This window comes from Panthera onca, chromosome C2, assembly GCF_046562875.1.
Source record: "Panthera onca isolate mPanOnc1 chromosome C2, mPanOnc1 haplotype 2, whole genome shotgun sequence".
Classification (NCBI taxonomy): Eukaryota; Metazoa; Chordata; class Mammalia; order Carnivora; family Felidae; genus Panthera; species Panthera onca.
In genome coordinates this window covers 113767010-113793363 of record NC_138347.1, presented here as the reverse complement: position 1 = coordinate 113793363, position 26354 = coordinate 113767010, and the positions used below count along the sequence as shown (strand labels likewise).

At 36.7% G+C, this 26354-nt stretch overlaps 1 protein-coding gene across 1 annotated transcript; it reads left to right on the top strand.

Moving 5' to 3' along the window:
* The first annotated feature begins 2358 nt into the window (after positions 1–2358).
* On the top strand, positions 2359–25366 carry SELENOT (selenoprotein T). The gene is made up of 6 exons (XM_060638945.2): positions 2359–2595; positions 19014–19124; positions 19701–19827; positions 21849–21936; positions 23938–24091; positions 24618–25366. Exons 1-5 carry the CDS (start codon positions 2459–2461, stop codon positions 24060–24062), a joined length of 588 nt encoding a protein of 195 aa, XP_060494928.1. The 5' UTR covers positions 2359–2458; the 3' UTR covers positions 24063–24091; positions 24618–25366.
* Positions 25367–26354: the final 988 nt, after the last annotated feature.

Here is a 26354-nt window from a genome sequence, read left to right as displayed (position 1 = left end):
TTTTGCACTATTCCTGGTGGTTTACAGTAACTGTTCTGTGGTAACTTTCTCACTGTTGTAGATGACTCCCTCCCTTTTAGACATTTGTTACCTCAATCTATTCACATACAGTTATTACATCAGTCTTCTGAAGATAATTTTTTGATAATGCCAGCAATCTTTAATTGCTCCCATTATTTATTATTTATTTGGTTTTTTGAAATTTATAGTTTGAGAGAGAGAGAGAATCCCAAGCAGGCTTTGCGCTGTCAGCACAGAACCCAATGCAGGGCTGGATCTCACAAACCATGAGATCATGACCTGACCCCAAACCAAGAGTCAGATGCTTAACCCACTGAGCCACTCAGTTGCCCCAAGGAAATTTCCTTCTAAGTCACTGAGAATTTTTATAAGTGAATTGAATTTTTATCAAATTCTATTGAAATGATTATATGATGTATCTTCTCTAATCCATCATTGCAAAGGATTCCAATAGATTTCTTAATTAAAAAAAAATTTTGTACTCTGAAATTGTCTCCACTTTCTCACGATTTATTTCTTAACACATGAATTTAAATCTATTTCTCCTATTGCAAAATTTCCATTCTCATTGATACCAATATAATCACTCACTTGCTTTTTCCACATTACATGCAACAGTCTTGGAATCATAATATGAACAAAATAGTATCACCATCAATGTGATTACTGAAAAAAGTTTATGATTTTGTTTTTGCAGTTCCTTTTGTCCTAAGATATATAAAATTCACAACTGTCACTTAAAGCCTGAGTAAGCTGAAATTGACAGCTGTGAAATGTTTTAAGACTTTCATTGCATCCTTAGATTAAAAAAATTTTTTGATCATGTGCTACATTTGAGCTATTGGATATAAGAAACTATGGGCACACATTTATTGAGAATTTCCTATTTCACTGTTTCTCAAACTCATATTTAATGTATTTCATTAATGAAATGTCTGGGATAAATGATCCAGAATGACCCATATTTATGAATACTGAGACTTTAAAAAGTATGACCAGGAGACTGTTATGCTAAGTGAAATAAGTCATGCAGAGAAAGACAGATACCATATGTTTTCACTTTTATGTGGAGCCTGAGAAACTTAATAGAAGACCATGGGGGAGGGGCAGGAAGGAAAAAAAACAGAGAGGGAGAGAGCAAAACCATAAAAGACTCTTAAAAACTGAGAATAAACTGAGGGTTGATGGGAGGTGGGAGGCAGAGGAGGTGGGGGGTGGGCACTGAGGATGTCACCTGTTGGGAAGAGCACTGGGTGTTGTACGGAAACCAATTTGACAATAAATTTCATATTAAAAACTAAATAAATAAAATAAAAAGTATGACCAAATTTTCCATTGCTACCCCAACAATTTTCCCCAAATCATCCAATCAAAGAACATATACTATAATAGAGTCTTTCTAAGACCATTTTTCTGAGACTCCCCTTAGCTCCCCGTGGTGTGTGTTCCCTTTTGCTGCAATAAATGGTAAATGAAACTTCTCAATTCCTGGTATATTCTTGGTTTTAAACGTTCTGACAGAAACTAAAAGATGTATTAACCAATGGCAATGGATTATATTTTGGTCCTGATTTTAGGAAAATTAGTATCTATTAAGACAGAAGAAATTTGAACACTGGATATTTGGTATTAAGGAATTGCTTTTTTTTTTTTTTTTTAAGGTTAAATAACGTTATTGTGGTCAGTGTTTTTCTTTTTTCCCCCAAAGACTAGTTGTTGTTTTTTTCCTAGAGATACATGCTTAAATACCTACAAATGAAATAAATATTATGTCCGATATTTGCATCCCTGGGGGAAGAAGAGGTTAGAGCTATAGACAATCGAGACTGTCAAAATGTCACCAATTGTTAAAGGTTGTTAATGAGTAAGGTAATTATTCTACTCCTCTACATGATGGAAATTTTACAAAAGTCTTTAAAAAAAATAAATTTTTTTAGGAGTGTGCAATATTGTAAGATCAAAGAAAAAGCCATGGCATGGCACCCCAAGGGTGAAGCATTAACTGTTCAGAAAGCTCGGGCTTTCTCTTTTATCCTCCACACCAGAATTGAGGCTGCTAAATAGGTGCTCCTAAGAGTCTCAGGCAGATTAATGTCTGAATTAAGTGAAATTGTATTTAGAACCCACACGTGCAGGGAGCTATGATTAACAGGCGCCTTTGACATCATCCCATCAGCTACTTCGTTCCCTCCCTACTCATCGAACTCCATCCCGAGTCTCAGCACACATCCAAGATGGTGGGTCATGACAGTCAAACAGGTCAGCGATGCCTCCCAGAGCGTGAGTTGGCGCCGCACTGCGCAGGCGCATTTCTGCTTCCCTCCCCGACCTTGGCGGATCGCGCCTGCGCGGTGGGGAGCTGCTCGCGGCTCCCGCTCGGCCTTGGGCTGGCTGCAGTCTCAGTTTGAGGGCGGCCGAAGTGGCTGGCTCGATTAAGATGAGGTTTCTGCTAGTTCTCCTGGTGGCGGCGTCGGCGGTGATCCCGAGCGATGCCTCGGCCAACCTGGGCGGCGTGCCTAGCAAAAGATTAAAGATGCAGTACGCCACGGGGCCGCTGCTCAAGTTCCAGATTTGGTGAGTATGTGCGCCGGGCCCCGGCAGTGCCGCCGCGCCTCTGCTCGGCCTCTGTCGCCAGGCGAGGCCCCGGCTCTGCGGCCTAGCGGGCTGAACCTCCCCCTTGGCCCGGAAGAACGGCGCCAGCAGCCTTCCGCAGCTTGCCTTCTCAGAGGGCCTTCCTGGGACTGTCAGGCTGCCCTTCTTTTCTCCAAGTATAACCGCTCACTTCGCTCAGTTCTTTTTTGCCTCCTAGAATGGTGGGAGTGGGGAAGGAGGGCAAGGGAAGGTTAAATACTGAAAGGCGAAGAGGTGAGGACAGTTGTCGGCACGGAGGACCGGTTGGCGGCGTCACGCCATGGCCACCCTGGCTGCTTGCGGAGGTGGGCACGAGTTGGCGCAGCGTCGGTGGAGGAGCTCCAGCGTTTGCCACCCGGTTCCCTTTTCCTCTCCCCTTTCTCGGGGTTCTGCCGGGCGCCGTCGCTGCGCCGCTGGGCGAAGGTTAATTCGGGTCGTTGGAGGAGACCCACGAGGGATAGACGCCTTTTCTGCTGGACCTTCCCCGGTCGATTGTTGAGTGAGGGAGTGGGGATTCTGACAGCTGGAGGGCGAGGAGAGGTCCTGGGAGGCTGATTCTCAGTTTGCAATTTCCAAAAGGTCTTTGAAAAGGAGCACGTTGCTCTTCTGACAACGGTCACTCCCAAACAACTCTTATCTTTCTCCCCCATTCCTCTACACCCCCCTCCCTGGAGTTGCCTGACCTGGCATGTCTTTCTACCTTTCTATCTTATGCATTCAGATAAATAGAAGAACAAAACAAAACAAAAAAACAAACAAAAGCAAAAACAAAACCCTGAACCAGAAAAAAAACCTGGCATTTGTCGACGTTGTTCTTTCTGTGATTTTGTTGTTACCTAGTTAAGTTAGAACTTGAGCAATAATGCATGTAATAAGGTAACTGGGTTGGGGGAGACTGAAAGGCTAAACTAAAATAGTAAAATTGTAGAAATTAGAATCCTGTATCACAAAAGATTGTATTTTCTTCAGGATAGGATGGTTAGGTAAGTAAATTTTCAGAGTCATGGTACTTTGGAGTGTTGGTGTTGGCCATAATGCAGTTGAAGTTGGCTTTTTAAAACTTTATTAATATAAGTGTATTAAAGGTTAGATTTTCTGCTTACCCAGCCGTTTTTTTTGTTTTTTGTTTTTTTTTTTTTGCTGAATCTTTAAAGAGTACGCAAATACTTAAAATTTTAAAATTCAGTTTAAGTGACCCATAGAGTCGGAAAGTGAGATGTTGAGACTTTATTTTGGAGTGAAAACTATAAAAACCTAGCAGTTTCTTGATTAAAAACAACAACAAACTCCTTGAACTGTTTACTGTGTGGCCAGCATATATCATTTTCTGTAACGTACTGTAAAAACTGTAAATGGAAGTTAGGGCTTGACCATTCCAACTTTTTCCATAATTTTTAAAAATTAGAGAGTGGCAGTCATTTTTACTATCTGTAATTATTGTTAAGGATTAAGTGTGAAACTTTGGATGTAAGTAGTTTAAAAAAGAGTGCAGTTTCCAAGTTATGTAATTTTTTTCTTTCCTACTTTTGCATCTCTTGGTTTCACTTGTACTTTTCCAAAATACTCTTCTTTTACAATTGCTTCTGTTGGGATACTTGTCACAATAATTTAACAAGTGCACCTTCCACTGAGGATGTTCATAGCAAAGTTTTCAAAATGTTCTGGGAAGGGCATCCAGTTCTTCCTCTAAACTTTTTAAAAATTTTAGGTACTTCATTTGAATTTGTGATGCATAATTTTTTTCATTCTTTTTCTTTCTTTTAAAGTACAAACTTGTCCCAAAAGTCTAATAAGAGTTTTCTTTTTCAGTAACCCAGAGCATGTTATGTATGGAAATCAGTTTTGTTTGGTTTTAATCATACATGGGAAACAATTTTATTAGTATGCCCTCCATATACAGGTAAATTAGCTTGTTGTTTGTTACTTTTTCCCCAAGAGGTTAATCTGTGTATAGTAAATTGAATATTGGGTTTCTTGTTTTGGCAGAATCTCTTGGACATTCATTTGCAGTTTTGGGAGAGGAGAGGAAGCTAAAACGATTGAGGCTAAATCTGTGAAAATTCTTTGAATTCTCCTTGAAATTTAAGTGCTGTAAAAGGCAATTTTTCACTAATTACCACTATTAACAAAGGAGAGAACTATTTTTACCTTACTTTCAATTGCTTTTGTCCTCCTTTATATTTATTATGAGTACTCCCTCTTTAACTGTAGCTCAGTATATCATCCATTAATTGTACCACTTTTATAATTGCTAAAGAACAAAACAGCACAACACATAAGTGAAATCAAAGGGAGAGAGATCAGTGTGTGGAATAGCTTAAAACAAAGTTTACTATTCTACATTCATGTATTTTTTCAATAAATATTCATTCAAGACTTGTTTGTACCGGGGCTAAAGATACCATGGTGAACAATATAGATGTGATCCCTCATGAAACTTCCAGAAATGCGCAGTATTACTTTATATACCTAAGTCTTCAGTTTATGTTAATTGACGGAATGACAGATAAGTTTGATGACAACTGATTTCTTATTTTGGGAGAAAACTTATCTTGCTTATTTGGATGTTTAAACATTGAACGTAAAAAAAGAAAGTTCTCTAATCAGAGCTTAAAATAAAGTTCCCTTGTAACATTTTCCTTTCTTGTGACTTTTATGAATAAATGCATTCTGTATGTGAATGTATTCTGACAGGTACCGTTTGGCATGATGTTTTTATATGCATGCTTTATTTTTTTCATATTTGAGATTTAACATGTAGTCAGACCTACAGCATTTAATCACTTGTAATTTAAAGAGCTTACTGGCTACAACTCTTTACAGTTAATACTTATCTGAGTATTTGACAACTGATTCGCTAAGAATAGTAGATTAAATAAAGCTGAGATTTCAAAATGTAAGCAGAGTGCAGCAGAATTTTCTAATTTTGGTTAATTTAAGAATCCACTGCTATAATTTTAGGACAACCAACACAAAGTATTTTTTAGAGGTAAATGAAACAACTACTACAAGAACAGATTTGTATTTAAATTTATACCAACTCATCCTTTGCTTTCATGGTATGGAGGCAAGAAAATAAAGCCCTAAGACTGATTTGGATGTTGATACTTACTAAGATTAGTAAAAGGCTGAATTGAAGAAATCGGAGAAATTGTGAGTCCTACAGATCGTGAGTTACCGTGGACCTAATATTTGCATATTCAACAAATATTTGAGCACCTCCTCTGTGCAGGCACTTTGTTGCTGGGAATTCGGTTTTCTCATAGACATCTTAGGCAAGAATGGAAGGCAGTCATTAATCCACGGACAACACATAAAATTCTAATTGTGCTAACTGCTATAAAGGAATAGTTGTGTGAGAGAACTAGTCAGAGGATCAGGGAAGGTTTTCATGAGGAAACCTACTTTGAACTGAGATCTAAAGGGTAAGATTTATTGCCAGAGAGCTTTCAAGCAATGGGAATAACAGGTTCACTGGCTTTGTAGTAAAGAGAACATAATTGCTTGAAGCCAAGGCTGCTGACCTCAAAGACCAAAAAGAAGGTGGCACAAACCCAGGAAGGTCTGGCAGGCCATGTTAAGAAAAGCTCAGGATCATTGTGGAAAAGACATTATAGGGGACAAAGAATAAGTATGGGGAAACCATTTAAGGGGACTGTTGGGAGTTGCCCAGGTGAGAGATGATGGAGCTTGGGATACAATGGTGGTGGTAGAAATAGAATGTAAAGGGACAGGTTAAGATCTTTACGAGATGCAGTTTTTCATGGTAAGTTACATATTTGGGGGGAAGGAGAGGATGCATGGAGTGAGAGGTGTCAAAGATGGCTCCTGAGTTCTGGCGTGGTACTGTGCCATTCACTAGAACGTTAAAGGAGACCAATTTTATGGGTGTGTGTGTGTGTGTGTGTGTGTGAGGGAGAGAGAGAGAGAAGAAAAGGGAGGAACCCTGAATTTTTAAAATACAATAATGGGAATATCCTACAAAGAAATTTCATCTCCCCAAAATAGCCATAGTAACTGAAACTAAAAACTTAAATACCAGTTACTGTATTTCACCAAACCTAAGATGTGATGGATTATAAGTTACACACTATTTTATATACCACTCAGAAGGAAAAAAAAAATACTGCCATTTAAACTGGGACACAGTAATGATTATAAGATAAATCCTGATTTTTAAAAAGATGCTAAATAGGAGAAGTGTACTTCTTGGAATCAATGAAATAAATGAGTAAGTTGATCCAGATAGTAGAGAACTAATGGAGTGTGATTAGAGAAAAATGAAATGCTGGCTGCCACACCTACCACTATAATAGATTTTTAAAGTTTTCCATAATTATGTAGAACTTAGTCACCATTTTGTTTTTGTTTTTGTTTTACTATTTAAACAACAAACAACTGCAGTATCTAAATGAATAATGTACACATAATAGTTGTCTCTACTTAATAATGAGCAAAGAAAGGGGCACTTGGCTGGCTCAGTCAGTAGAGCATGTGACTCTTGATCTCAGGGTGGTGAGTTCAAACTCCACATTGGATGTGGAGCCTGTTTAAGATAATAATAATAATGAACAAAGTACTTCAGTCCAAAGCTTTTAGAAGTAGGTAAAATATGAGTGGTTTTAAAGGTTTTATCTCCTCTTACAGAAAATTGAAACATTGTTTCTTTACCATTTGCCATTAAGGTAAGTGGTGGAAATCAAATTGAATGTGTCATTTGGAAACACCAAGATAACCTTATAAATTTTGAATAGTATAGTTACTGGGAAACTGCATTTATTGGACTAATGCTTTGGAGGCCCAGGTTCTAAGTTGATCTGCCTCTTATCTTCTGAATGACTTTCTGGAAATTACTGAATCTCTTTAGCTCTCAATTTTTTCATCTCTAACATGAGGTTATTGGTTGCATTCCAAGTAACGTTTAAAATTCTGTTACTCTGTTTTATATGTTAGGAAGCTTCATGGCAAAAAATGAAAGCATACATATGTGTTTCATTTCTGCCTTTGTCACTGAAGAGTGTAGGTGGAACTTCCTGGTTCATCTGATTGTCCCCTTTTCTGCTTTCCAAAAAGGGAAATCAAATCCTGTTTTCACATGACTTACCTTGATGGGGGTGCAGCCTGGGATTGGTGAGGAAGAAATCTTGCCATGTGGGTTTTGCAAGAACTGCTCATAATCAGCTCCTTGTTTTTTATGCCCCTTTTTTTCATGCCACCGTTTTCCCCTTTTGTCCAGTATTTAGGGAGATAAGAATTAGTTTTTTACAATAATGTTTGAAAACCTATAGTCTGGTGGGAGAGACAGACATGTTAAACAGTATTACAGTAGAGCTTTCTGTTCAGTGTTCTAAAAGAGGTCATAATAGAGGGCTTTAAAAACCTAGTGGAAAGAAAGATTATCTATTCAAGGAGAGTTGGAAGGCTTTGAGAGGAGGATATGAAATCTAGAGGGGTATGGGGAAACCACCAGGAGATGTAGAGAAAGAGCTTTATAGAAGTAAGGAAGATCGTATGTAAATGGAGCCTGAGTCAGCACAAAGCGGGGAGAGGGGACAGGAAATAAAGGAGGCAGATAATCAATTAAAAAGTCTTAGTACAGTGTAAATGCTACCATTTATCAAGTTTTATTATTGTAATATATTATTTTCATCGTCTTTTATTGTGATGAGAACTTTGGTAAGTAAATCTTTGAAAACTTTAAGACTTTGATCTTTTACAAAATGAAATTAACTTTCTGGCTATAAACATAATACATGTTTCTTGTAAAAATAATAAGAAGTGTAGGGGAGAAAGAATTCTTCCTCTACCCTTCTAGGTTCTTTTGGCTGGTCTCTTCATCAAAATGACTTAAAAGATGAACAGGAGAAAAACATTTAATTACATGCTTATGAGAGCCCCATAAAAAATATGAGATACAAGAACAAGTGGGGCAATTGAGGCTTATACAGTATCCTCAGCTAAGCCTGGGGCTTCAAAGGCGGGGAGAGACACAGGACAATAAGAAGAGCAGATGTTTGGTAATTAGATGTTTGCCTTGCCACAGATAAAAAGTTACCTCTGATAACAGCTTTCTATCTGGTTCAGGCACCTTATCTAAATTCTTTCAGGTAGTTAAGGGAGCAGTAAGTTGGGGTTTTTTTTTGTTTGTGTTTTGTTTTGTTTTGTTTTGTTTTGTTTTGAGTCTGCCTGGTCTAGATTACCTTCAGCTCAAAATAAGCCACATGCCAAAGTGGCATATTTTGGGATCACATAATTTGCTCTCCCCTCAGAAGTACATATAAGAAAGCAAAAAATACTTGTAGCTCTCTATTAATATTTGAAGAGACTCAAGACGACTCTGCACACAATACTATATTATGTAATTCTACAAAAAATGAGTTCATAGTCATAGGCTTTTTTTTTTTTTTTCTTAATTTGCCTTCTCCTTCATCACTTATCATTTGCTGTCAGTAAATAGGGAGATGCATCAGCAGGCACAGTATTACATAAGATGAGTGTTCTTTAAATTATCTAACTAGTGCCTAATTGGTTAACACGTAGGTTGATCCCAGTTTTTCACAAAATTACTTTGCTAAGATGAATATCCTTGAATGTATTGTGTACTGGTCCAGTAATTTCTATAAACTAAATCCACAGAAATAAAGTATTATGATTATGTTAAAGGGTATCACATTTAAATTTTGACATAGTTAAACTAGCTAATATTCCTGCTAGAAGAGCTTGAAGTAGTAGGTTGGATTTTTTTTTTTTTGTTTTTATTCAATTTAGTTAACATACAGTGTAGTTTTGGCTTCAGGAGTAGAACCCAGTGATTCATCTCTTATAGATGACACCCAGTGCTCCTCCTGAAAAGTGCCCTCCTTAATGCCTGTCACCCATTTAAGCCACCCTGCAATCCCCCCATTCCAGCAAGTAGATTGGGTTTTTTTTTTTTAATTTTTTTTTTAACGTTTATTTACTTTTGAGACAGAGAGAGACAGAGCATGAATGGGGGAGGGTCAGAGAGAGAGGGAGACACAGAATCTGAAACAGGCTCCAGGCTCTGAGCTGTCAGCACAGAGCCCGACGCGGGGCTTGAACTCACAGACCGTGAGATCATGACCTGAGCCAAAGTCAGACACTTAACCGACTGAGCCACCCAGGTGCCCCAAGTAGATTGGGTTTTTTAAAATTTCTAGCTTATTGCACTTTAATTTTTTTTAATGTTTATTTATTTTTGAGAGAGAGAGAGAAAGACACAGTGTGAGCAGGGGAGGGGCAGAGAGAGAGGGAGACACAGAATCCTAAACAGCTCCAGGCTCTGAGCTGTCAGCAGAGCTGGATGCGAGGCTCAAACCCACGAACTGTGAGATCATGACCTGAGCCGAAGTTGGATGTTGACCCGACTGAACTACTCAGGTGCCCCTAGTTTATTGCACTTTAATCAGAGAATATGACATTTGCTATTTCTACTTCCTAGGCATTCTTTGTGACCTAACATGGTCATTGGTTGCAAATGTTCTTTGGGCTATCAAGGGATTTTTTTACTATTGAAAATGAAACCTGATGTAGCTGTGAAATCTGTTAATGATAATATTCAGATCTTCTGTAATTTTTGTTGATTATTTATCTTCTATCACTTATTCAGTTTTCTACCCATTATATATATATATATATATATATATATATATATATATATATATATATATATTTAGGGCCTCAAAATATTTAATTCTGCTTTTTGGTTTTGGGATTTCTTACAGTGCTTCCTTACCTCTTCTCATCCTTCTGCTTCTTGCAGAAGAATATTTTTGGATATAGGCTCTTATTTTGAATCTTTTCTATTTGCTATTTCTGCTTTTTTGTTTTATGACACTATTCTCGTAGTCCCTTAGGTGTTTTTGTTTTGTTTTGTTTTTTCTGTTTGTCCTCCCTGTTTCTCAAAAGAGAAACAGCTTCAGATATTACCAGTTGTTGAAGTGTATCTTCTCCAGTAGACTATTAACGAGTTCACTTTTTCTTCTTTATTAGAATGTTGCCAGCCAAAAAAGGCATAATTTTTGTCTGCCTTGGGTTCTCTCTTATTGTGTGTCTTCAGTTAATATTTATTGAAAAAGTGAGTAAAACCTTTTATAGTCAGTCCACTGTGGTTGGCCCTGAGATAACCTGACTGCCCCTCTCCCCCTCTCCCTGCCTTTATATTCCTAACTGGAATGTAGATTGATATCACCTAATAGTGTTCATTTCTAGTAGGTTTTTACCTGGTTAGCCTCTGTTCCAGCTTGGTAGCTGTTGGGCATAGAATGTAATATATGTAAAACTTCAGTTTTGAACGTACCCTTATCAGTAATGTTCTTGGTCTGGCCTCTATGCCTCTACTGGTGGGGCTAAACTTCCAGAATTCATTATACTACTGCAAGTCTTCTTTCTGCTGTTCTGATATCCAACACACCCTTTTTGATTATTACAACTTATTGTCCTGTTGGTGGTTTTCTTTCTATGATTCCTGGCTTTTTTATTGAGTTTATTCTACTGTGATGTGAAATCAGTCTACAACCAGGTTAATGCACAGGTCAAATAGGAAAGCAATAAAGCAGCCCAGAGACTTCTTTAGTTTGGCCATTGAACTAGCACAGAACACAATATATTTTTTTGCCAGTCTCTCTGACAACTGATAAAAAATAAACTGAGGGTGTATTTTGTGGCATGTGAATCATATCTCTAATTAAAAAATGTATTGAAAAGAATAAAAGTTTGATATATATAAAGTATTTTAAGATGCGACAAAGAATTTCTATTTATTTATTGAGTGCTTTTTATTGACTACATACTGTATAAATCTGTTTATAAAAAGTGTTTTCCAGAGTAAACAGAAAATTCCTTCCCCAGGAAGAGCTGAGGAACTAAGCAGTTTATAAATTCTTGGTGGAATAGTCTGCAGCAGCAGAATTCCTGAAATGTTACGTCAATGGTATAGAGAAACTAGAAGCTAATGACCTCAAGAATAAGACAAAAGAAGGAAGAGAACAGAAAAAGATAATTAATCACATTTTAGGTTTGTCAAATCTTTGGAATAAACTCAGTAAAGAAGTCAGGAATCTTAGAAGTCACGTTAGTCATATTTTGTGTGTGCGTTTTTACTGTGGTGACCACTGTAGTGTTCTAAGAGTAAGGTAGCCGGAAGGGAAATCACTTGATTTCGTACAATACTGATCCTTAATCTGATACTTCTTTGGTGCTGCTTCTGCCTCATCTTAAAAAACTGAACAAGTTCTGGGCCACATTTTGGTCTTCAGAGTGTATAAGCACACCTGTTTGCATTTTTTTAAAAACATTTATGACTTTAGTCTGTTTTTCACTCCCTGAATACCTTGTTTCTTGTGTAGTTCCTAGAACACCTTGCAGATTTCATTCCTTAAAGCACTTAGAGCAGGTGATGCACCAGACACGTGTTTATATTATAGCACTTCATCTACTAAATAGAACAAGGAGAAATAAAGATTACATACATCTAAAGACACAGCTTTCAATGATCAGTGAGCTGTTGGACTGAGCAATGCTATAGACAAATCAGAGAGCACAGTATTTACAAAATATCTTCCTGATTTTATTGGTGCACTGTGGGAGAAATTTAGTTGAAATTCTTGGGATGCAAGTAGCAGAAACCTTTTTGAACTGGTTTGAACAATATGTTTGAAAATGCATTTTAAAATTGTTAGAAGAATAGTCCGTGAACCTAAAGGCAAGGATGCAGCAGGGCCTCAAGACAGGCTAGAATAGAAAACTGGAAAGTCTGAGATGTCATTCAATCTTCCCTGGCTCACGTGTCCTTTTTTCTCAAGAAAAGGTACTTTATTTTTCTCTGGTTCTCTGAAGACTGACTTATCAGTCCTTTGGAAAGATTAAATGTGTTAAATGTTCACCTTTGTGGAGATAGTCACTTTTTAAATCCCATTTCTTTGTTTTTAGTCAGGGAATTCAAGCCTTCCTCTGACAGGTTTGCATTTTTCTGGACTGTCAACAATGGCAGGCGTTGGTTTCATTATGTAAACAGGATCCAGTCCTATGTATGGGTGAGAAGACTGTTGGAGAGGAGGTTATTTTTTTTTTTTAATTTAATGTTTATTTCTTTTTGAGAGAGAAACAGAGCATAAGTGGGGGAGGAGCAGAGAGCAAGGGAGACACAGAATCCAAAGCAGCTTCCAGGCTCTGAGCTGTCAGCACAGAGCCCAATGCGGGTTCGAACTCACAAGCCATGAGATCATGACCTGAGCCCAAGTCAGACCCCCAACCGACTGAGCCACCCAGGTGTCCCGAGGAGATTATTGTAAATAAAAGGGGAAGGTTTATTCAAGAGATGCTAAAAATAGAAAGAAATCATCAGTATTTATTTCATAAATATCTGAGATTTTGCCCTGTTTCATTTTTAAACTATTTTTAAAGTTCATTTAATTTTGAGAGAGAGTGTATGCACAAGCAAGCGGGAAAGGGGCAGAGAGAGAAGGAGAGAACAAGAATCCCAAGCAGGCTTCATGCTGTCAGTGCAGAGCCCGACACAGGGCTCAAACCCACAAACCATGGGATCATGACCTGAGCTGAAATCAAGTGATGGACTCAAGTTTGATATAAGCAAGCATTTGACTACAGTTAGGGGCAGACATAATATAGAAAGGGGAAAAGTGGGGTGGTTGCCATCATGAGTCAGGACACTGTAAGCATGATAGACCTAGTAAAGCACAGAATCTATTTGAAGTAGCACAGACAAGGCATTTTCCTTTATTTCCTAAATATCCTTTCTGTCCATTACATGTAGATCATCTCATTTGTATGCAAGTTTTTTCTTTTAGAAAAGTACCGTGAAAACATATTTCAAATTAGGCAATTGCACAAGTCGACTCTGTATAGTAATTACTAGAGATTTGCCAAGTGATTGGGAATTAACGTTAAGATTTCAAAGTTTAAGTCTACTTCTTAGGGACTTTTGGTCCTGGGGCAGGAGGAAGAGACATCGGCTGCAGCATATATTTAGCATGTTCACATATTTATGTATTAGAGGTTTACTGAAAGTCAAAGTTTTACTCATGGATGCAGAAAGAATGGAATAAGTTGAAAGAGCTGGGTGTGGTAGTAGAAGTGGAATGAGAACTGGCTCCTTACCATGTATGCCTTTAATTTAACATTTTGCCCACCTCGATAAACACTAGTTATATTTTGTTTTGGAAAACATCTGTCAGCAGTGGAGATAGCTATTTCAAAACAGAAAAACTCTTTGGGGGAAAACAGTTTTACAGGGAAAAGTTTCTTTAGTTTTTCTTCACAATTCTGGACACAAATATAGGGAGGAAAGTTTACTTAGATGTAAGGAAACTCATCTAAAAAATATGTTGTGTCAATTTTGTAAACTGCTTTATTTTTCAGAAATAAAATAGGTACAGGTTTTTTGTTGTTGTTGAGGTATAATTGACATAATGTGTTAGTTTCAGTTGTTCAACATAAAGATTCCTTATTTGTATGTATTGCAGAATGATTACCGCAGTAAGTCTAGTTAAAGCAGTCACCATATGTGGTTATAATTTTTTTTCTTGTGATGACAACTTATACGATCCTCTCTCCTAGCTACTTTCAAATATTCCATACACTAATACTAACTATAGTCACTATGCTGTACATTACATCCTCATGACTTCAGCATTTTATAACTGGAAATTTGAAGAAAGGTACAATTTTAAAGTCTGTTTTGGGTTTCAAGAATATGAGCTGATTCTATCTGGATTTTGATCTGGAGGTCTGAGACTATGCCGAAGACTTGAGACTGGAGGAACCAAGGATAGAATTAGGCTTCTGAGCACAGTAGCCAGAAAAGTAGCTGACTAGGAGGAATCTGACCAGAGGTGTTGCCTGCATGTAAATACACATCTCTAGCTAGGCCTCTTTGGGCTTCCCTTGGCCAAGGATTGGAACTCCAGAGCAAACACGAGGGACTTCTTGGGGCCCACAGGTTTTTAGCTCTCCCAGAGGGAGAATCTATAGGTCTTCCTCATGGAAGAACCTCAGAGATCTCTGTCACCAGGAGTTCGACTGTATGGGTATTTGCTAGTGGCATTGTCACCAAAGGGAATTATTTCCTGGACTTAGGGAAAGATAGCTCTTGCATCACCTAAATGTTCTATTGGGGTCTAGAGGAAGGGGCTAGGATCTTAAATCACAAAGTCTGTGTTCTAGTCTCTCAGCCCTAAGAGCAGGGACCGTATCTGTGTCACTCATCACTACATACCCAGTGCCTAATATAGTGCGTGACTTGTAGTAGGCATTCAATAAGTATTTGAGTGAGTGGATTAATAAGTATATGGATGTAAAACTGTGGAAAAGTCACTTCATCTCTCTGAGCTTCCTATTTTCCCCTTCGTCTATTAAAAAAGAAGTTTGAACTCAATTAACTTCGTCTCTAGCTCTCAAAATATTTCATTAAAAGTTAAGAGAATATCATTTTAGATAATTAACTCCATTGTAAATACTGATGCAAACTTGAGAGCCATTGACATCAGGGGGCATATCTTGGTTTCAAGGTAGTTAGGCATATAGGTGAGCTAGATTATTTTTGTAATATTCTCAAAACAAAAGCACCATTAAAAATTTCTTGTAGAGAAAGCAGTTGTGACAAAATACTACTATTTGGTGAATTTAACAACAGTAATAATAAAATATTAGATAAGGTAATTGTTTAGTAAACATAAAGTATGTTTACCAAGTTCTTTTAAGTATAGCTGTGGAAATTTGTCTCCCTTTGCAAAAATTTCATACTTTTTAGGGACTTAATTTCTTGTGAAATTTTTATTCTGAAGGTAGAGGAAGTATTAATTGTAAAGCAAACAGGTGAATTTCTGTTTGTTTGTTTGTTTTTCCTGAAAAATGAATTTTCTTAAATTGAGATCTAGTGTTTGGACTGTTATGCCCTGTCACATATCAACCTGACGCCTGTGGTGGTGGTTGGTATGTTTTTCCTTGATAACAGTGTGATTGACAAAGCTGGCATCTTACATTTTACTTTACTGTCACTTAATTACTGATTCTGCTTCCTCTGTACTTTCATTGCTTTATATTTGTGTGTTCCTTAACTTAGAATTTAATGTACCTAAATGCTTAACAATCCTACCTGAGTTTGTAAGCTCTTCTGTTGATTTGGCGGTACTGCCTCCTGTTTTTCTCTCAGCTTTATTGAACTATGATTGACAAATAGAAATTATGTATAATTAAAGTGATAATTTCATATACATGTATATTGTGAAATGATTACCACAATAAGGTTAGTTAACACATCCATCACTTCATATAATTACCTTTATTAGGTGAGAACATATATTTATTCCCTTAGCAGCTTACAAGTATACAATACAGTCTTGTTAACTATAGTCACATTGCTGTAAATTAGATCCTTAGAATTTATTTGTTTTGCGACTGGAAGTTTGTATCCTCCGACCAACATCTCCCCATTTTGCCTATTCCACAGCCCCTGGCAACCACCAGCCTCCATGTCTCTGAGCTTGGCTTTTTTAGATTCCGTGTAAAAATGAGATTATACAATTTGTGTTTCTCTTTCTGACTTCACTTAGCATAATGCCCTCAAGTTTCATCCATGTTGTTGCGAATGGTAGAAGTTTTTTTTTGTTGTTTTTTTTTTTTCTGAATAGTATTCCCCTGTGTATTTATACCACATTTTCTTATCCATTCATCTGTCCATGGACACTTAAGTTGTTTTCATGTCTTGACTATTTTTTTTTAAGTTTATTTATTGTGTGTGTGTGTGTGTGTGTGAGAGAGAGAGAGAGAGAGAGAGAGAGAGCGAAAATTCCAAGCAGGCTCTGCACTGTCAGCACAGAGTCTGGCGTGGGGCTCAATCTCACTCATGAACTGTGAGATCGTGACCCAGGCTGAAATCAAGAGTCGGATGTTTTAACCGACTGAGCCACCCAGGCGCCCCCATGTCTTGACTATTGTAAGTAATGCTAAAATGAACATGGGGGTGCAGATACCTCTTAAAGATAGTAGTACCTTTGGATATATGCCTAGAAGTGGAATTGCTAGGCCATATGGTAGTTCTGTGTTTAATTTTTTGAAGAACTTCCATACTGTTTTCCATAGTGGCAGCACCATTTACATTCCCATCAACGGTGCACAAGGATTCCCTTTTGTCCACCTCCTTGCCAACACTTATTATCTTTTATCTTTTTGATAATAGGCATCCTAAATAACAGGCATCCTAACAAGTGTGGGGTTATATCTCCTTATGGTTTTCATTTGCATTTCCCTGTTGATTAGTGATGTGGAGCACTTTTTAATTTATCTGTTGGCCATTAAAAAAAATGTGTTTTTATTTTTTTATTTTTAGAGAGATAGAGAAGGTGCACTTGAGTGCGGGAGGGGCAGAGAGAGGAGAGGGAGAATACCAAGCCCTTTCATGGGGCTCGATCTCACAAACTGTGAGATGACCTGAGCCGAAATCAAGAGTCCAACACCTAACTGACTGAGCTACTCAGGTGCCCCTCTGTTGGCCATTTTTATGTTGTCTTTGGTTCCCCATTTTTAATCAGATTATTGACTTTTGGCTATTGAGTTGTATGAGTTCCTTGTATATTTTGGATATTAACCTCCTTTTTCAGATACCTGATTTGCAGGTTAACCTGATCTGTAGGTTGCTTATTCATTTTGTTGATAGTTTCCTTTGCTGTGCAGAAGCTTTTTAGTTTGATATAGGCCCCCACTTACTTATTTTTTGCTTTTTATACCTTTGCTTTTAGGGTCAAATCCAGAAAATCCTTGCCAAGACCAATGTCAAGGTGCTTACCAACTATGTTTTCTTCTAGGAGGTCTGTGGTTTCAGGTCTTATGTTCAAGTCCTTAATCCATTTTGAGTTGATTTTCATGTATGATGGAAGATAGTGGTTTCATTCTTTTCATGTTGCTGACAGTTTTCCTAATACCATTTGTTGAAGAGACTATCCTTTTTTCAGTGTTGGCTCCTTGATTGCAAATTAATTGACCATTTTTGTGTGGGTTTATTTCCGGGCTCTTGATTTTGTCCCATTGGTCTATGTGTCTGTTTTTGTGCTACTACTATACATAGTTGATTACTATAGCTTTGTAATACAGTTTGAAATAAGGAAACATGGTGCCTCCAGCTTTGTTCTTTCTTCTCAAGATTGCTTTGGCTATTCTGTTTTTTTGCTTTTTTTTTTTTTTGTGATTCCATACAAATTTTAGGATTGTTCTGTTTCTGGAATTTTTATACAGTTGCATTGGATCTGTAGATTGCTTTTGGTATATGGACATTTTAACAATATGAATTTTTTTTAAATTTTTTTTTTAACGTTTATTTATTTTTGAGACAGAGAGAGACAGAGCATGAACGGGGGAGGGTCAGAGAGAGGGAGACACAGAATCTGAAACAAGCTCCAGGCTCTGAGCTGTCAGCACAGAGCCCGACGCGGGGCTCGAACTCATGGACCGCGAGATCATGACCTGAGCTGAAGTCGGCCGCTTAACCGACTGAGCTACCCAGGTGCCCCAACAATATGAATTTTGAACCCTGAAAATGAGATGTCTTTTATTGTGTCTTTAATTTTTTTCATCAATGTCATAAAGTTTTCCTTTTGCCTGTATATGCACTCTGGTGGCCTTTTTCCCTTTTTTTGCTGGGGAAGCCTGTCATATATCCACAGTTTAGTGTTCAGAAATTTTAATGGCGATATTGGATGCTGTTGACTTAATTGCTAGAGTAATGATATGGATTGCTGTCATATTGTTGAAAATTATCTTCCCAATCTTTGTTTTTCTTTGTAAAGTAGAAGCAACTGTAGAGTAAGAAGGGATTTAAGAGTTCTTTAAGTTACTTTTATTGTGATTGAGCAGGCATGTTTGCCCAGTTAGGGGCAGAGTAGGAATAAGAGCCAAAGTTTCATGTCTCATGTCTTGGTATTTTGTAAGCTTTCTGTGCCCCAGTTTTGCCAGTCTCTATTTTAGATGTGTAAGAGTTGTTTTCATTTCAGTGTTTATACTTAATGATAGCTCCCCAAAAAGCACGGTGATCTTGAGAGCTCAAAATATGCTAACATATGTGAATAGATACATGCTGCTGCCCAACAGTAACCCAAGTCTGTAATGTTTAATGTTCTAATAGATGGGTATACATGGGGGAAGGTAACTTAAATATGTGAAATTTGTGAAAAAACCTCCATGTTGCCATCCTCCAACATCAATCATTATTACTTTGTCACTGTTCATTAGAAACACTTTTAATCCTGGCAATTTTTAGACTTTGTCTAAATGCAAAATAAGTGTAGGCATATTCTGAAGCACTTAATAGAAGCACTTTTATTTTTCTACAGTGTTTCCTGAGGTTATAGGCGGGTGTTTGAGGAGTACATGCGGGTTATAAGCCAGCGGTACCCAGACATCCGCATTGAAGGAGAAAATTACCTCCCTCAACCCATATATAGGTAAGTAAATTTCAGTAACTTAAAAGTAAATTTTTTAATGAATTTTTTTTTCACTTCGGTGAGTAAACTTCTGTGAATTGGTTCAATTAATTGGTTATTATAACTTCTTAGTTGGTTATAATGTACAGAGAAACTCTTTTACAAATAGCAAGTTTATTTGATCCAAATTTAGAAGAATTTTACTGAAAGAAGGAAAAGAGGAGGATTTTTTCAGAGGTGGCAATCTTTTAAAGATGTGTTTTCTTATATAATTTTTATTTTGGAAATAAATGAAGAACACCCAAATTTTTATACAAAGTCAATGGTGTAAAATTCCGTGCTGTTAATAGGATTTTTAAAGGCTAATGCAGTATAATTTTACAAGTTAATTTTTTATTCGTTTAAAGGATATTTAGTTTTGTTTTAAAACTCCACAATGAACTTTAGTTACTATCTTTTTCACTAGTTGTAATTAGTAAGTGCCAGATTTGGTGTCTAGAAAATGTCTGTATACATATACCTGAGTTAGGAAGTTTTTGAATTAGGTGAGAAATTGTGGCTTCTGATGAATTTATATATATTTTTTTCTTTTGATAGACACATAGCATCTTTCCTGTCAGTCTTCAAACTAGTATTAATAGGCTTAATAATTGTTGGCAAGGATCCTTTTGCTTTCTTTGGCATGCAAGCTCCTAGCATCTGGCAGTGGGGCCAAGAAAATAAGGTATGTAACTTAATAGTTTGGTAGCTGTAGGTTTTTAGGTTGTCAATGGAAATATTTTACTGGATTGTTGTGTACTTGTTGCTGATTCACCTGTCCACGTGTATTATTTCAGCTTCAATCATTTTTTAATCTTTGGGCAAGACACTTAACCATTTTTGGACTTAGTTTTTTGTTTGTATTTGTTTTTCTTTTCTTGGTCTTCGTTTTTATGTTTATGTATTAAGAATGATTAGCTCTTATCTTTTTACTATTTTTTTTTAAAGTTTATTTATTTTGATGGCGGGAGAGGGGAAGGGTCAGGGACAAAGAGAGGGACAGAGAAAATCCCAAGCAGGCTCCGCACTGTCAGCACAGAGCCCCACACAGGGTTCTAACTCAAGAACTGTGAGATCATGACCTCAGCTGAAATCAAGAGTCGGACGCTTAACAGGCTGAGCTACCCAGGCGCCACATCTTTTTACTATTTGAAGGATAGTGAGGTGTGACTTCAGTAGAACCTGGGCACAAAATAATTTAATACCGGATATTGATTATATAGATTAGGTCAAATCATATACAAAGAACATAATATACATAGAATGCAAGGCTTTTATACCAAACAATATGGGTATTAATGGGTTTATTCACATTAAAAATGGGGTTTCTGCTGATTTGTTCTTATTAAAATTTTCTGTTTTTATTACTTGTCCTTTGACTCTTCTGTTCAATCAGTATAAATAGACATACACATCTTGTGCTGTCCCTTCTCCTTTGTAGGGTCTTGCTGTAGCATACATTCTTTTTAGGTATCTTTCATTTGTTTCACTTAAAATCATCTTTTTCTGGAGGCTCTTTCTGCTATGAGAAAATCAGTTTTATTTCTCTCTTGGATGAGATTGCTTCTTAGGTTTCCTTCTGAGAGGTATTCTGGTTTCTGGTCTTGTTCTTTAGTTCTAGGCTGATACTACTTTTAGTGGACTCCTACATAGCTATGCTTTTTCTTTTTTTTCTTAGGAAAAAACTTATTTCCAGTAACAGGCAAGGCTTCTTAAAATAAACATCATCAGGTGCTACCTCTCACTGAACTGTGTCTCTACCCTGTTATTAGTAAGATTGCTATGCATAAGATTAAGAATTAGAAGTTAAGTACTCATGACGTTTTGTGTTACATTTATTAATTCTGTTGATTCCATCTTTAGTGCATTTTACTTCTGAAGACATATAACATTATTGATCTATGGAAGAGGAATATACTTGAAAGCTGTAGTTTTCATGCAACTTCCTTGTGTATTGTTTGCATGAAAATAGACATATTTCCAAATGTGAGAGTAACCTTTAAGAAATTAAAGCCTACCTAGTTCAAGTGGGACTGGGAGGAGAGCTCTTTCTCTTTTGCTATGAGCATTTTTATTAACTTTTTTTGAAACAACTTGATGTGAATTGATATCTTCACTACATCCTGCTTTTTAGTCAGGTGATTTTATTAAAACTTTTCTGTCCACCAAGGAACTTCTCTTAAAGGGTATAGGTACGCATTCAAAAGGGAAGTGAATGTAATTCAATATGCAAGTGCTTTCTCTTACCAATTTTTTTATTTGACTCAAAATAATTTGTTTGGAACGTGGACAGGTTGTATTGAATACATGGAGTTGCTCTTTATTGCATCACTAGTCTCTTGTGAATTCATACCTTACATTATAAAAATGGTGAAATAAACCCTTCTTTTGCTAGTATTCATTTGTTTAACTTATTAAGGCTATTACAAGATCTCGAGAAATTCTGTCTCTGCATTATGAATATATATTCTTCAGTGTGTATACAGCTGTGAATGAATGTTGCGTTTTTCTTATTCTGTATATGTTATCTGAACATATAGAAGAGCAATAATAGTCTGTATAGAAACTTTTAAAGTAGATTTAAAAACAATCATTACCAAATAAAAATGAGTCTGTATATTTAAAAGATTACTGTGTCTTCAGTTGTAATATTGTTTTGTCTTTAAAATAACTTTGCCTGTTGTACTTAATTATATTTTCTTTTAGGTCTATGCATGTATGATGGTTTTCTTCTTGAGCAACATGATTGAGAACCAGTGTATGTCAACAGGTGCATTTGAGATAACTTTGAATGGTGGGTTCTGAATAATTTGCGTTTTATAACACATTTTTTATTTTTTTTATTATTTTTTTTAATGTTTATTTATTTTTGAGACAATGCGAGAGACAGAGTGCAAGCAGCAGAGGGGCAGACAGAGGGAGACATAGAATCTGAAGTGGGCTCCAGGCTCTGAGCTGTCAGCCCAGAGCCCAACGCAGGTCTCGAACTCACGAACCGTGAGATCATGACCTGAACCAAAGTCGGACGCTTAACCGACTGAGCCACTCAGGCGCCCCGAATTTTGTAACACATTTTTTTTTTTTTTTTTTTAATTTTTTAACATTTATTTATTTTTGAGACAGAGAGAGACAGAGCATGAACAGGGGAGGGGCAGAGAGGGAGACACAGAATCCAAAGCAGGCTCCAGGCTCTGGGCCATCAGCCCAGAGCCTGACGCGGGGCTCGAACTCACGGACCGCAAGATCGTGACCTGAGCTGAAGTCGGACACTCAACCGACTGAGCCACCCAGGCGCCCCTGTAACACATTTTAAATGATTTATAATGACCTTTAGGCTTTTCTGTTTTCCGTAATATGCAAAATTATCACTTTCTATGGTCCTCATCTCCCCTGGCTTGAGAATTATATCCATATGATGACTCCTGAATGTACTCAACAGAGTTCTAGATCTTTCTTCTAGGTGCTATACTTGGGGATCTTAAACTCCTACTCCCAATCTATTGATTGCCTCTGCTTCCTGCAATTCTTGTGCACTCCAATTTGCTCCTTCCATGGCATTTCTTGTTTATTTATAATGGCATCATTATCATTCTACCCAGTTACCGATGTCAGAATCCTAGGATAACCTCAGTTTCTCCCTTACTCTCCATATCTGATGGATTACTAAGTCTGATTCTTAATTCTGCCTTCTACATTTCTCAAAAATCTACTTCTCTTTATCTTTATTACCACCACTCTAGTCCACGCCATAATTATTTTGTTACCCTCTAATACATTCTCTAAACCAGAGGTTGTCATATATGACCTATGAGCTAACAGTAGTTTTTACACTTTTTTAATGGTTCCAAAACATCAAAAGAATATTTTAGGGCACAAGGAAATTAAATGAAATTCAAAATTTAGTGTTTATTACCTAAAGTTTTGAGTTCCGTCAAAAAATTTGTGGAAATTTAGTTCTCTGGTTACCTTTGTGATTTCTTGGATTTTGTCTCGATCTGTAAAGCCTAAAACATTTATTATCTGGCTTCTTACAAAAAAATCTGCTGATACCTGCTCCAAACAGTGGGGTGATTTTTTTCTTTTTTTTAATGCACATCATTTTCGTCTCATTGCTTTACTGCCTCAAGTTCATTAAGTGGCTTTACTTTGTCCTCAAGATAAAGACCAGAACATTTAACATAGCCAAAAGGTCCTGCATGATGTAGACTAGGGATTAGCAAACCATGGCCATGTGCACTCTCTGTCCTGCTGCCTGTTTTTTAAATAAGATTTTATTGGAACACAACCATGCCCTTGTTTTGCCTGTTGCTTCTTTCAGACTACAATTAGAGTTGAGTAGCTGTGATAGACTATATGTCTTTGCAAGCTGAAAATGCTTGCTTCCTGGCTCTTTATAGTTTGTTGACTCTGATCTAGTCCCCATTCACCTATCCAGCCTCTCTTGTACCACTCTTCTCCTTTATTTCAGCTCTTACTTTTAATACCTTTCAATTTTAATAATACCTCTCACTTTTAATAATAATTGCAAAGCCTCCTTTGTAGCCTCCCCTGTGTCCCTCAGCATCTTCTGCTTTTAATTCTTAATATACAGTTGTGATTTGTAGCTATTTTGTATAGTACTTTCTGTATTTCCCCTACTGGGATGTAAACTATACAACGGTGTAATTACACAGTGTAATTCTTTGGTTCACTTCTGTATCCTCAGCTGTATGTATAGACAATAAATATTTGTAGAATGAACACTTATTATAGACTCATCTTTAATTTTAGGGGGTGGTACTGTTTATTTTTATAGATGTGCCTGTGTGGTCCAAGCTGGAATCTGGTCACCTCCCATCCATGCAACAGCTTGTTCAAATTCTTGACAATGAAATGAAGCTCAATGTGCATATGGATTCAATCCCACATCACCGATCATAGCCCCACCTATCAGCACTGAAAACTCTTTTGTAAGTAGTTTAAAAATACAATAACTATTTATAGGTATCATTCTCATCACAAATCAGCAAGGTACTAGATATTCTAGTGTCTATTATCACTTGAGTTCCCAACTTAAGATTTAATAGATGGATGTTTTCTTTATTAAAATTGATTAAGTGATCAAGAGCATTTTGGACCTGCCAAAACAAGGTAAGGTTGTGCTAATAATTTTATCTTCAAGGCTTAAAAGCTGGGCCTGTAACGTCATTTTTTGGACTCTGAACTCCTACTAATGGTCAGAATTGGTATATTACGCTAGAATATTTATATACATATCTTCCCTTTACCTGCAACTAACTAGTTGCTAAGAGTGTGCAGATTCTTTTAACATGGTCAAGATAGAAAAGTTATAAGCAAATGTGTGTGAACACAGAGAGGTGAATATGAGTTAACTTTTGCTTAGCAGAGATGTTCTCTGTTCTCTTCTTATTAATAAGTTGATTTTATAAGAGTGAAGTTTGAAATAAAATACTCTTTTTTGTCTATGTCTTTCAGACATTAAGGGATTTTTTGCAAGAGCAGCGTGACTGACATTATGAAGGCCTGTACTGAAGACAGCAAGCTGTTAGTACAGACCAGATGCTTTCTTGGCAGGCTCGTTGTACCTCTTGGAAAACCTCAATGCAAGACAGTTTTTCAGTGCTGGCACATTTTGGAATTCTGCACATTCGTGGAGTGCAATAATACTGTATAGCTTTTTTTTCTTCCCCAAATTCACTCAGTTAATAGTTTTTAAAAAATGTAGACATTACTACTTGTACCTTTTTTTTCCTTAGTCATACTTGGAAAAGTAGAAAATTGAGTTACAATTTGACTTTTTTTCAAAGATGTCTGTTAAATCTGTTGTGATTTTATATGAATTTTCCTTTTTTATAGTTTAAAATTGATCTTTTTGGGAATACAGCTGAAGTTCCCAAAAACTTTATAAGAGTTTATCAGGCATCTTTAATTTGGTCATGTCCAATTTATATAGTTTTCAAAACACTGCAGATTGTGAACAGTGCATTATATGAGATAATGGGGGGAAATCCTATATCTAGAGTACTCTACCAATTTGTGTGTGTATGTGCGTGTGTGCGTGTGTGATTACCAGAGAATTACTAAAAGACCAACTGCTTTTTAAATACTGTTATGTAGTTCAAGTGTCTTGCCTTGACCAATCTAATGAGTTGATTAACTGGGCCTTTATACCTAACTCAATAAAAAACTAAGCGGATGTAAGTTAAATAAAAAGTTTGAATTTATTGCCCAGCGTACCTATTAACCTTATATTTAAAATTGTCTTCCTCAATTTTTGTTATTTCATAAGGAACACACTTTAGATTCACACACAGTAATAAGTCATTTACCATTTTTAGGATAACTGAAACTCACTCATTTCAAAGTTCAGTTGAATCTCTTTACAACATTAATTTTAGGTGAATGGAGACTACTTGCCTAATAATTTAACTTGTTTACCATCATATATCAGAATTTTATTATATTTAAGGAACAAAACTGAAAAGTTTTTTATTCAGTGAATTTCATATCTTTCCAGAGTTCTAAAAAGATAGTTTTTTTTTTAATAAAAAACGTAAACTGATGGACTGTAAGTAATTTAGTGGAAATAGGATCATAATGTAGAAAAATAGTCCTATAGCAACAGTCTTAACATATTTTAGCTTCCATATGGGAATAGGAATGATAGGTCTAGATTTGTTACTAGAAATAAAGTGATTTGAGGAAAAATTATGAGCTAATTCAACATTTGGTCTACCGAACACTTAGCACAACCTTATACTTCATTTATCACTGGATATTTGTTGAACTGATGTCTGGTAATCATGATTTTACAGCCTCACGGTGGAATATACTGTGATCTCTAGCTAACAGGAAGTTAGTCTGATAATTCACTTCAGGAAATTGATTTAATGGCTTGTCCTTTTAATTAAGACTGCAGAACTGTTAACCTAAGTTCCTATAATGGCAAGAGTCAATACAATTTAAGCTGGAAGTTACTAAGAGGTTATTATTCAGGTGTAATATTTTATCTTTGCCTAGGGCTTAAAACCTTGTTAACTTAATTAGTACTAGCCCAGAATTCCTGTCTCCTGTAAAGTGAACACAGTGCTCAGTGTGTTTAGGGTCTTTCCTCAGCTGATGGCCATTCCACTAGTGACAAGTTAACCTTTTGGCATTTAGACCTTCCAAACTCAAGCCTTGGGTATTCCCATGTATCTGACAGGTTAACCT